Source organism: Manis pentadactyla, chromosome Y, assembly GCF_030020395.1.
Source record: "Manis pentadactyla isolate mManPen7 chromosome Y, mManPen7.hap1, whole genome shotgun sequence".
Classification (NCBI taxonomy): domain Eukaryota; kingdom Metazoa; phylum Chordata; class Mammalia; order Pholidota; family Manidae; genus Manis; species Manis pentadactyla.
In genome coordinates this window covers 32,947,363-32,960,725 of record NC_080039.1, presented here as the reverse complement: position 1 = coordinate 32,960,725, position 13,363 = coordinate 32,947,363, and the positions used below count along the sequence as shown (strand labels likewise).

The 13,363-nt window shown below is 44.8% G+C and overlaps 1 protein-coding gene across 2 annotated transcripts in view; it reads left to right on the top strand.

Moving 5' to 3' along the window:
- The window catches only part of LOC130678838 (steryl-sulfatase-like), a 469,951-nt gene that overhangs the window by 401,246 nt on the left and 55,342 nt on the right, over nucleotides 1–13,363 (top strand). Inside the window, exon 11 of one of the 2 annotated variants that reach the window (XM_057496238.1) lies at nucleotides 10,550–10,569. The exons of the other annotated variant lie outside the window; for it this stretch is intronic. Within the exon in view, the coding sequence (XP_057352221.1) occupies nucleotides 10,550–10,554 (5 nt within the window). The 3' untranslated portion in view covers nucleotides 10,555–10,569. Of the gene's footprint in view, nucleotides 1–10,549; nucleotides 10,570–13,363 lie in introns of those variants that run through there. 2 annotated transcript variants of the gene reach the window in all.

Here is a 13,363-nt window from a genome sequence, read left to right as displayed (position 1 = left end):
AGAAAAGAACACACACAAATTGAGATCGGATGGGCAAGCATCCCTTCCCAGCATGCCCCCTGTTTCATAGTGATGGATTCTATTTAAGATGAATGGCACAAACACCTTTGGAACTGGAGGGTGAGAATGTGATCTCCAAACGGGTTTTTAGGAATCACGTTCTGCAGTCCCCTGGAATGAAATGGTCAGTCTGTCTGTCGTCTGGGTACCCATGCAAGTAATATAGTCACTAGATATGTTATTATGTCTCTTTCATTTAACCCAAAAGTAGCCAACTCTTCTCCAGGAGGACACTGAGAGCTTTGAAGGAGGAGCCGTTTGTGCGGTGTCTTTCTCTCTGCTAATTAGCGATGGGAACTCTCTTGAATTTAACAGTAAATTGTTTATTTCCAAGAATTGAGTGCCTATTCTTTCCAGTTTGTGTCATCTTGTCAAGAATGGGAATCTAGTATTCAGACAGAAGGAAGACACCCAGTCATCTCATGCCTTTTTGCATAAAGATGTCATAATAATGTATATTCCAGGGGAAAGGTTCATGAGACAGAGAAATGTCCATTTATTTTGTGCAAAAAGAAGCAAGGCCCAAACAGTACCCAAGGCCCTTGTTTAAAAGTAAAATGATGTATTCAAGAGGAGAACTGAGTGGAAACAGAACTCTCTTACGGATTTGCTGAGGTTCTGGCTTGGAGATCTCCAGAAGAACGTGGTGGCACTGGGTCCTGTGCATTCTGCGTTACCTCCTGTGGTTGTACATGAAACCTCACAGTCAGTGACCTCGGGCACGCTCCTCTCCTCACGCCTCATTTGCAAGGCCTTTCTTCATAAAATATTGTGACTTCCTAAATCCGTGTCCCAGAGTTCCTATAGCAAGAATAACAGAAGCCGTGCATGGAGACCCAGTCCCATCCGTCATAGTCTAGGAGTTTTCTAGAGTAAAGTAGGGTTGGGGGTGACAGCATCCCAGGTGGAAAATATTCCCCAAACGCTTTCCCCAGAAGAAACAGAAAAAGAGAGAAACTATCTTAGGTTTGCATCCTAAGAGCTTTAACCATGAGGAAGGGGGACTTTCTTTAACTGGTGCCAGCCCTCTTCTTTGGCCGCGTTCCCAAGCTTTGGGACTGCTTGTACATGTACAGTGTGCTACTCCACAAAGCCCCATTTCCTCAGGCTGGCCAGCAGGCACAGATGTTTCTCTGATCCTGCAGGTTAATAAGAAATGGTGGTAGAAATCCACATAAATGACTCACAGATCGGAGAGGGACGGAGAGAGACTGACCATGCGTCCGCTTTCTTTGCTCACTTGCCAGGAGCACAGGGCCAAGGGTTGGGGGTGATTGTAGATTCCTTACCTTCGTGTTTAATATACATGTATTATCCATATTTTAAGTTCTTGGCTTCAGCCTGCTTAGTTCTCAGTGCTTCGGGATTTCCTTTATCCAAATCATTTATTATTGAGCAACCTCTAATATTTGTATTATTAAATATTAAACAGTAAAATGAGATCACTTCCACCCCCGCCTTTTTTTTTTTTACTTAATCTAAACTTTAAACATTCACGAGTTCCAGAGCAGACCTCCACAAACGTTTACTGTAAGGGGCTAGATAGAAATATTTTCAGCTTCCGAGGCCATATATGGTCTGTATTGTAGCTCCTGGGCTCCGCTGTCTTAGAGCAGAATTCACCGCAGGCAATGCTTAACCCCACAGGCGAGCTGTGTTCACTGAAATGTCACATAGAGACCCCGAAATTTGAATTTCGTATCATTTTTACATGCCGTGATAAGTCATTCTTCTTTAAATTTTTTTTTCTCCAATGATTGAGAAATGCAAAACCCATTCTGAGCTTGCAGGCTGCCTTAAAGCCACAGGTGCCTGGCCCCTTCTAAACTTGAAGAGGGGTGCTCACAGCTCCACAGCCTGCAGTGAAAATTTTGCAGGCATCTGGACACATCACAGGGACATCTCGATGTTGTCCCACGTATTTAGATGGATAGGGTATTTTTGCTTGCTTGAGGTGGAGCGCATGACTGAGAACTCAGGGTCAGGTCTGGGGAACATGAATCTCTTACGAAAGCACACAGGCAAAACCCATGATAAGTGAGTCTGAGTCGCTCAACTCGTGTTCAGAAACACCAAAGGGCAGCTTGGCAATTAATTCGGGTAATGATTTTTCTTATAAAATGAAGAGATCGTTTAGGTTAGCTTAATGAGGGGCCCTAGTACCTTTTTTTTTCTTTTTCCCAGGTATAAGCTTTGTCACAAATATATCGCTCTTGCATATTTTTCTGGGAATTCTTCAACAGTCTTGGGATAAAAGCTGAATTCCACCAGACCCCAAATGATAAAGTAAGCCACTTAACATTTACTCTGCCATCGCCAGAAATCTGCTTCCTTCGCCCCGCACTTCCCAGAGATCACCAAAGGCCTCCTAAATGACCAACTTCAACAGGATCTTCTCAGTTCTCATCAGATAGGAGGGACCGGTACAGACAGGCTCATGATTGAGGAGATAAGGTAATGGCTGTAGTCATCCTGAATCCTGATTGGAAAGGCTGGTATAACTTTTCAAATAATTGCCTCTGATCATTCGATGCACCATTTAAAGGTTGCACACGAGTCCCATTTTGTCTGCTTAACGAACGGACATTGGTTACGCACGGTACGCAAGACATTGTGCCTGGCCCCACAGAAACAAATATTTCTCCTGTGCTCTCACACATACATAGTTTGTATGCAATATACTCTCACCATTTATTTGGATTTCCTTTTTTTTTAAAGCATTGGGTTGGCTACTAAGCCCTGTTTTACCATTATACTAAAGTCGTTTAGATCAGTAGCAGCCCAGATCTGCCACGTTCATATGCCACAGTGAACATTTGGGTTTGAATGTCAAGGCTTTTGAACCTCTCCCCAATTGTATGTTCAACACGGCTTTAGCAAAATGCACTTGGAAGTTATATTTTGCTATACATTCCAAATTGCAAAATAGGTTAACTGCACACTCTTTCAATTCACTTACCGCTTAAAGTGTGACTGTAAGATGAAATAAATGAAAGCTGATTATTTCAGTATGCGTTTTTCAATGCGACTGTAACTCTGGCATTTAGACCCAGGTAACAGACAATTAAATACCAAAACATTGTGACTACCACATGCATTTAAACTTTAAAATTAACCCATGGAAGATAGCTTCGCATACTGATTCCATCATCTGTAACTGACAGTAACCCAACTCCATAAATATTGATGAACTTCCACAAATGTGGTCTCACTACGGTTGAGTCTTACTAGGTTCCATTTGCGTGTCTCAAATTGAAATTCTTCTGTGAAACTTGGGGAAGTTTCATTATTAAGGTGCCCCAAACAGGTCACATGCAATAGTGTAGGTGATAAGAAAGAGCAGATTTGCAAATAGAATTCTCATATATATATATATATATATATATATATATATATATATATATATATATATATATATTTAGCTCAGTTTCTCTCCCAAGGGTGCCTGAGAAATCAGTCTTTTGATGCATCCCACAGATGTAGCCTGAGACCATTATTTCCTGTGAGGACACAGCAATCAGAAAGAACTTTTGGTTATATTAAAAGGGCAGTGTACTGATCACATACATCAGACCTGGTCCCAGGGAAGCTGATCCTAGCGGATGATATGTCCACCAATTTTAGGAGCCTGCCACACAGAGACCATTACTGGCATGGCTGTGAGTCAGAATAAGTGGCATTATTTTCCTAGGCTGCAAAGTTCTGTGAAGGACATAACACTCCTCTCACTTTATGTTAAAGCCCAGGTGATGGGGCTGGGTAGGATTTTGTTGTGACGGTTTGTGTACGTGGGAGGAACATATACTGGACACTGTGGTTCGTGTGTAGATCTGTTCTGAACCTGTCCCTCCAGCATTGCTGAGAGGTTACTTTCATTCTTGTTGTTGCTCTGGAGGAAAGTGTTCATTGTGTGGGGGCTTTAGGTCTGCAGATATTCAACAATTCCCATGTATTGCCATTTTCTAGGAAGAGTTACTTGGGGAGAGGGGTGGTGTAACAGAATTATTTTTTTACTTTGACAAAAGGCTTGGAATTTTTAATATTGTTCCCAGGTAGGCCTCCCATTGGCACCTGTGGATGTATACAGATGTGCCATGGATTTACACAGCCCTAAAAAAATGAGCTTCAGACCCCCTTTAAGCCTTAAAGCTATTGTGGATGTCACACAGACTTGAGTATAAACTGACCATTACAATGTAAGGCAGAGGAAGCCAACCCAATGGACAGACATGGGTCAGTCAGTGGCCAACGTGGGGCCCTGCTCCCACCCAGCCACCCAGCCCAGACGTGCAGTGGAAAGAGGCCACCGAGGGTCTGGGTAGAATTTACCCACTGGAAGATGTTGCAGAAGAAATGCAAGACAGCCTAAGCTGAACACTCCCCTCTAGGAGGAAGAATGCGGTACCTGACGGCCTGCAGCAGCAAGCGGGGGCCCGGCTCTGAGAATGTCCAGGTTGGGAGGATAGTGTTAGACTGTGCAAGCTCCTATCACCGTTCTGGACAAAGTCATGGGTGGGTTCCTGGGCTGGGAGATCTGCAAGACAGGAACCCCTGCTGATCTGCATGTGCGGCTCCAACTGTACTTCAGGACAATGGTGTGGGGTGTCCAGAGGCTGGTGATGGTCAACCCACATTCACACCATCCCCAGGGGTCAGTCCAGTGGGCACCCTCTGACCCCAGCTAGGAGCAGAGCAGAAACAGTGGGCAGTGACTCATCCAGTGATCCTCAACCAAGGATGGTTGGAATTGGTATGAAATGTCCCAGCTTCTTAGCCGCACTGTTGGGTAAATGTCTTGTCTGAAAGTTTCATCCCTGGGCAGGTTCACTGTGGATTCAGTGCAACTGAGAAATGACAGCAAAACGTTCTTGGGGTAAAAGGGTTTATACCTGGCTTTAGTCTCCCAGCAGGAGGTTGAGCACTGGAATCATATCTGCATCCAACAGTCTGCAGTCCACAACCCGCCTCCATCTCTGCCTCCGCCCGGAGCAACCAGCAGAGCTCTTTGTATAGTGACTCCGTCAATAACAGCTCATTGCTAATGGGTGTGGGAGCAGTAGCCTAGCAGTAGGCCAGTTCCATCATCAAGTACTTTAGGGCCAGGGGAGGATCCTGGCCATACAAACTCCCAATTTTCCCCACAGTAACTCTAAGGCATGTTCTGCATAGGGGTACACACTGGTGAACACACCCTTTATTGGCTTTTCTCTCTTCTCTGTCTCCCCTCTTCAAGTCCTCATTGGGAAAAACCACCTTCCAGTTAAGCGACACCCATCCTAAGCCTTACTCAGCCGAGAGGGACTACTTTGGGGGAGTCAAAAGTAAGGAAGTGCTTGAGATGGAGAAGGAGGACCCCCTGGATCCACTGAACCAGTGAACACGTCCACCAAGTGTTAACACTACCGTCTGGAAACTTTCTGATTAACCCCCAGCGGTCAAGTGCATCTGACTTGAGTCCCAGGTTGTGTGATTAAGCTGGTGATGCTTCCCAATAAGGAGAATTATTCCACTCTGGCCCTGAATTTTATGAGTTTTGATTCAAGCCTCTGCATTATCCTTTCTTTCTCTGTCTCACATGCACACACACGCATACACATGTGCACACATGCACGCACACACACACACTCTACTGCTTTGCTCCATTGAGCAGCAGCAGTGTTGTCTAGCTTCAGTTTCTGGGTTTCTGTTGTTGAACATATAGACTGAACACTTCTGGCTGAAGTATTTAGCATATCACGTTCTGATTCTGTGGACCAAGCAAGGGAAGATCAACACTTTTTTAAATCTGTGTTTCAAAGACACTACTTTGGATTGTGGTCCTTAAAAGTCGACTGTGCTTATTTACTACACCAAGAAAACACTCCAAATCCTCTTTGAATTGGCCTTGAATTTAGCTATTGGCAGAGTCATGTTCACAACAGCTGTGGGCATCTATGGATCAGCCTGCTGGGTTGAGGGAAGGATGCTTCTCATCTTCTGACCCTGAACTCTTTAAGGGTAGACAGCTAAAGTTTAGGATTCCCCTTGGGTCTTAAGGTAAGGTTCTTGGGAAAATGAGATTTAAAAATATAAAACAGGTCAAGAGCAACAGTAATGGCAGAAAAACAAAGATGTGGACACAGAGAATAAAGGAAAATGTGCCTCCCACACTCCATTCCATGCAGAGGGTAGCAGGAGACTGTTCCGAATATGATGTGACCCCAGGAGGAGATTGGGGAAAACCATTTCCTGTGTAGAGGTAATTAGGGAACACCTTCCATGCAGCAGTCAGAGCTATCCGGAAAGAGATGGCACACACAAAGTGAGTCCCCATGCTTCAAGTCTGGGTTTTAGCATCACACTGACCTTTCCCTAATTAAAAAGAAGAATTTGCATTATTGTGGAGAAAACAGAAGTTCCTGTGGCCAGGATCCTCACCTGCCCCTAAACCACTTGATGATGAAATTGGCCTACTGCTAGGCTATTGCTTCCACACCCTAGTCAATGAGCTATTATTGACTGAGTCACTATATAAAGAGCTCCACCCAGCACTCTGGGTGGAGGCGGAGATGGAGGTGGATTGCAGGCTGGCATACTGCTCAGTGCAGACGTGATTCTAGTGCTCGACCTACCACCAGGAGAATAAAGCCATGTATAAACCCTTCTACCCCAAGAACATTTCTTTGTCATTCTTCAATCTCACCGAATCCATAGTGAACCTGCTCGGGGCTGAAACCCTCAGGCAAGACAGTTATATTTCAATTGCCTCTTTTCTTGCAATTGTAACTTGCAAAGCCCCTAGTACACTGGAGTTAGTTAGCCAATGGGTAGAGAGATCTTGAATGAAAGAATACAATGTGTGTGTCTTCTATTTGGTAGCTTTTTGCTAATCCTTGATGACTCCACTGTACATACACTTTCTCTTAGTTGGTCCTAGTGATATAATTTTTTCTAACAATAAGAAGATAAAGGCAACAGGAAAACACTACAGATGGTAGACATGCTTTTGTGCTTTGAGAGGGGGGAGTATTCAAGGAGGCATTGCTGCGTAGAGAGGTACATGTGAAGATCACAATCTGGAAAGCGATGGGTTTATTTTGACAGCTCCAGGACTGCCTTATCGCTGCATTTCTATGATCACCAGCTCTCACCCAAACCAATGCAGTACGGGGTAACACATGGGGTGTCCCATGCAAGGTCTCTCAAAAGACCTGAAACTGAACTTTCACGAAAGAAAGTAGAATTCAAGATGATGACTGTAAAGGGCTTTACGAGAGAGAATGATTGACATGTGGCTACCCACGGCTGTTAGGGAAAGAACTCTGATAACGATACACTGAAAAATATGGATGTTTAAACTCAAGCACTTACATATGCTGTCATCACAAATATGTAACTGGTACAATACTTCATTTGTACGTTTCCTTCAATATTTCATCAAGAAGTCTCCATATTTCCAATTTTCTAAAACTTGCAGGAGGTCTTTTATTTCCATAGATATTGGAATGGAATACAAGGACCTTTCTAGTAAACTTCGCTAACAACTCCAATGACACCATCTCTTGCTGTTGGCGTTTGAAGCTGGCTGCAACAATATTCCAAACAGGGTCTTCTCATAAATATGCAGTATTCGAGTATGGCATGTCTGACTTGAGAGTGATTTTAACTGCTGTCTAGGGACAGTCCCATGACCCAGAATCCCAAACATAAAGTGATAAACTTTAGAGAACTTCATAAGCTTTCAAGTCTATCTTAAAAAAAAAAAATAGCAGACTTAAAACTGGTCATATCTATTATTTATCATCCTTAGGATGCTGTGAGATCGCCTAATTCCCAAGCTGTCAGATAGGATTGTAAAAATAGTTTCTCTTGGTGATTCTTCTTCCTTCCCAAAGCCTTCTTATAACAATCAAATTTATATAAAAGAAATGGTGACTTAAGTGATTTTTAACACGGAGTATTGGATCTCTTTTATTGGATCGTTTCGATGACCAAGAACCCTTGGCTAATGCTTAATAACTTTTGCTGTCAGGACATTCTTTTTCATCTCTAACCTAGCCTTCCTCTGGTAGCACTTAAATCCATGTATGAAAATTAAGAGGAGCTGACCACCTTTCTCTCCATAATAAGCTTTCACTGGGTTAATGACATTACTGCGTCATGCTTCTGAGGAAATTTTTTGCCTCATTTCTGCTCTCTTATTCCTCATGCATGTTAGCCTCAATTCCATTGTGTTACAAAGGCATTTTATTTGCCTCGTTTCTGTTTTCCTATTCCTCATGAATGTTAGCCTCGATTCCACTGCGGTGTGAAATCAGGGTGAACCGGCTGTAAGTATCTCACTCTAGGGCTTCCTCCCCCTTGCCTGGAAATAGCCCCGGAGAGCAGTTGGCCCCAGTGGCCATGCCCACACTTGCGGGAGTGTTGTTCTGTCCCCGGTAGTAGGACTGACTCAAGGTCACATGCAGAAGTCAGGTTGGACCTTCTCCAGATGTACCGAGAGCCTGATATTCGGGATTGAGGTTCAGAGGCTGGGACTTCTGGAGGCTGATCCTGCTGTGCTCCTGGCTGATCTCAGAAGGTGTGTGATTTTCAGCTCAAGACACAGACTTGTTTCTGGGCTTCCTGGTTGTTGTTGCTGAGTTATTTCATTGAGAAACGTAATATCCCGAATCAATTCTCATTTAAGTCTTGAGGTTGCAGACCTCCATGTCTGCTTCTTGAAATCAAAAGTATCCTAATACACATTTCAGTGACCCACCTTTCAAAGAAATAGACCAATTCTGCCGAGGGTTCTGAAGGAGGGATTAGGTGAGGACCGCACATACCGCGTGTGACATGTGTGTGATTCTGGATTAGAGGGTGGGACTCTTCACGCCCCTTGCTGTGGTATAAACACCAGAGGTGATGCGCATGACAGTGTATTTCAGTCACTTTTTTGCACACGCGTCTGCTGTTTCCGGTGGGGTGTATGCAGTTCTGTTCTGCAGCGCGCTTCACTGGGATAGGGCCGCCGCACGTTTTTGGCACGGGTTTATGGAATGAAACCTTTAACAAGGGAAAGTAAATGAGGCCCTTTCTAGGGCCATGCAAGGGGTCCTGTGCTTTACAAAGAAAGGAGAATTCCAGGCGCTCCGACTAAAACCCTATAATCAAAAGCACAAACACACCAGAGCGTGCAGCAGGACGGACACTGAGAGGGGAGGCCTACCGGGTATCGAGAGCCTGCAAGAAGAAATCAAGTGTGCTGGGTGCATTTAGGCATCGTCACTCTACTACCAAGAAGAAAAGTGCAAATGTGACAAGGAAATAGACTCCCTCTGGACGTGTTTGTATGGCAGCAGGAGAGGAAAAGTTTTGGTTAAGAATAATCATAAGGGAGGACAGGATGGGGTCTCCCGATCCTGTTCTCTCACGTCTTACCTCTCAGCCTGCTTTATTATTTGTTAACATGGTGTGCTTTGTGCTTACTCATCTGTTCTTTGTTTTATGTGGGAAAAAGGAAGGAAAGAAGGAAGGGAAAACAGGTGGTTCTGGAGCTTTGTCATCTCCCAGGCTTTTGCAAGGAGGGCGTGAGATTCGTGTCATGGACGAGTCGTTGAACTGAGGGTGTGGCTTCTCGGCGCGTGTGATTTCTCACAGCCCTTCAGGAACGGCACTGGAAGGAGGTTGTTCTCCTCCAGGGAGATAAGAAACTGTCCAGCTGGGGAGGAGTAAGAGAAAAACTCTTTCGGTGCTTGTGTCCCACCCACCCAATCCCCCAGGAAAAAACATAAAAGAATAGTTCGCCTTCACTGCAAAGATCTAGAAGATCTGGATGGGTCCCTCTAGCCTCAGACATTCTCCACCTGCTTTGGGGTTTCTGATAGTCCCTGAACCTTTACTTGGGGAGGTTTAGGTAGGAATTTTCTTTCACCATTGGACATAATAACCTTAAATATGAAAAGGTCTCCAAGAGGTAACACCTGCATGCAGATACCGTAATTAAGTAGTAATCAGATCCACCACAAATAATAAAAATCTATCAGAACATTCACGGCTTTGAGTACAAGTAGGAAATAAAGATGGAGAGAAGGCCAGCTTCTGGGGCTGGGGAGAGGGGCTTCCTCTGAGGCCGGGGAGGCTGCAGTGGGTCCAGAAGTCTCAGAGTGAATCTGCAGATGCAGACCACTCAGGGACAAATGGGATGGTACAGTTACACAGAAGCACCATGAAGCAGGGATGTTAGATTAACGTGCATCCTCATATCTCCACCTCATGTAATTGGTGAAGATGTTTATTTTTCAAACTACCGAGTGCTTTTGGGAACTTTTTCCCCAAACCATGGTTAATTAGCCTATTTACTCAAACAGAATGTTTAGGACTTGACTTTCAGCCCATTAAGTTTTTGCTAATAAAGATACAACTCAGACAGAAGCTAGAGTTAGCAGAGAATGATGGACTTGGGGATACGAAGACGACAGAAATTTCAAACATGTAATTATTCAAGTGAGCCATATTTTCTATGCAGGCTAAGTGTGTTCACTGTCAAGAAAACAGAAATGGATACATGAACAGAAATATTTTAAAAACATAAAAAGATGATGAATGTTAGCCCAACCTGTTGTAATCATTTCACAGCACTTGTCATGCAAACCATCACGCTGTGCACCTCGAACTTCTATAGTGATGTGTGTCGATTATTTCTCAATAAAACTGGCAACTTTTCTACAAAATTTTGTTTCTGCATTTTAGAAAGCTAAGGATGGACTAGGCCAGACAAAAGAGTGAAAAGTGGAGGAGAGAAATGACCAGGAACACAGAGATGGGAAGAGAGGACGCAGGACAAGACAGGTGCCTGAAGGAGGGCACGCATGCAACAGTGAGAGGGAGGCCTACAGCCAGAGTCTCACCCGCAGGCAGGAAGATGTCCAAATGCAGGGAGGGAGCAGCCATAGACAACAAGAGCTGGGTCAGAAGCTTCCAGAGGCACAGTCAGCGCTGTGCCCACCTGGGGTTGGTGGGAACTTTGGGGGGAGGCAGAGTAGCACAGAAGTAAATGGTGGGTCAGCTGTGAGTCAATGGACAGAAGTCCAAGTCCTCGCTGGGCCACTCTGGGGACTGAGAGAGAGCTCTTTAAGCTTTAAGGACACTGAAGAGAGCTTAAGTCTTCTTGTTGATTAAAAGAAAATTTATTTTTAACATTTATAAAATGTTTTTATTTATAACACTTTAAATAGAACATTCATACAGTGTTTGTTTAAAAGGCATCTATTTACAGGCTGTTGTGGATGAAATGATAACATAAAGCCCTCAGTTGCATGGCAGACACCCTAGCCCAGGAGACAGAAGCTCGGATGCCTGCAGGTATGATTCTAGAGAGGGAAGCTTTGGGGACCCAGAAGGGAAATGCTCCTTTGAGAGGGAAAGTGTTGTCAGCTCCAGCCATTAGCCCCTAAGCAGGAGCGCAGGCATTGCCAGATTTCCAGATGATTTCCAAGAAAAGCCATAGAACATTCTGATGGTTACTTTTGTATTTAAATGCTTGCAAATGATTCAATTTTAACAAACACTGTGCAGGACAATGAGCACAGCTAGAGGCTGTAAACATCTACCTGACCACCAGCCAAGGACGTCTGTATTAAAAAGTATATTATATTATGATCGTTTTTTTCCTAACAGCCCACTCTAGTGAAGAACAGAATTATGATCATTTTCCTCTTCTTTTTGATGCATGTCACTGTCCTCTGCACTACAAAAATTATGGAAGAAATGTAATACAGACCATTGTAGGATGTTTAATCTAGAAAATAAGTTAATAGGTGCAAATAAGTACAATTAAATACTCTACAAGATACAAGTATTTTTAGATTACTTCCTAAGATGGCGGCGTGAGTAGGACAGTGGGAATCTCCTCCCAAAAACATATATATTTTTGAAAATACAACAAATACAACTAACCCTAAAAGAGAGACCAGAAGACACAGGACAAGACCCAGACCACATCCACACGTGCGAGAGCCCAGCGCCTGGTGAAAGGGGGTGAGATACAAGCCCCAGCCCGGCGGGAGCCGAGCGCCCCTCCCCCCAGCTCCCGGCGGGAGGAGAGCAGGCAGAGCGGGAGGGAGACGGAGCCCAGGACTGCTGAGCACCCAGCCCCCGCCACCCGCACCAGAGTGCAGACACAGTACGTGCCCAGGGGGCCCTGGATGCTAGGGAAACAGGGCAGCAGGACCGGTGAGCGGGTCCCCACAGCCGGTGCTCCTGGGACAAAGAAAAGCGAGTGCTTTTTGAAAGTCTTAAAGGGACAGGGACCTCACAGCTGGACGGAAGCATCCCGGGTCACAGTCCAGCAGCTGGAAACTCCAGGAAAACCCAGGCGCACTAACCCCCTGGGCAACAACTCTGAGACCCCTCACGGAGGTAAACAGCCAAACAGCCCCCCCCCCCCCCCGTCCATTACCCCTCCCGGGGCCCCGCCATAGCAGAGCCGCAGCCTGAGGCTGGCCACGCCCACAGCAAGGGAGCTTCCTCCATACCAGCCGGACAAGATACGGAGACACAGTCTACATGCAACTGCCAAACACAGGCCACTAGGGGTCGCAGCTGTCCCAGTAAAGACAGGCCAGGAGCAAGTGGAAAGCCTTGGCCCTCCCAGCTGACAGTCAATAGCACCTGTCAACATGGAAAGGCAAAAAAATTTGATCCAGACAAGACTAACCCAGACAGCTTCGGCATCTGCTACATCTTCCCCTGAGAAGGAATCTGGGGAGATAGATTTAGCCAGTCTTCCTGAAAAATAATTCAAAACAAAAGTCATAACCATGCTGATGGACTTGCAGAGAAATATGCAAGAACTAAGGAAGGAGAATTCAGAAATAAAACAATCTCTGGAAGGACCTCAAAACAGAATGGACGAGATGCAAGAGACCATTAATGGACTAGAAAACAGAGAACAGGAACGCAGAGAAGCTGATGCAGAGAGAGATAAAAGGATCTCCAGGAATGAAAGAATTTTAAGAGAACTGAGTGACCAATTGATATGGAGCAATATCTACATAATAGGGGTACCAGAAGAAGAAGAGAGAGAAAAAGGGATAGAAAGTGTCTTTGAAGAAATAATTGCTGAAAACTTCCCCAAACTAGGGGAGGAAATGGCCTCTCAGACCACAGAGGTACACAGAACTCCCATGACAAGGGATCCAAGGAGGGCAACACCAAGACACATAATAATTAAAATGGCAAAGGTCAAAGACGAGGACAAAGTATTAAAGGCAGCCAGAGAGAAAAAAAGGTCACCTACAAAGGGAAACCCATCAGGTTATCATCAGACTTCTCAACAGAA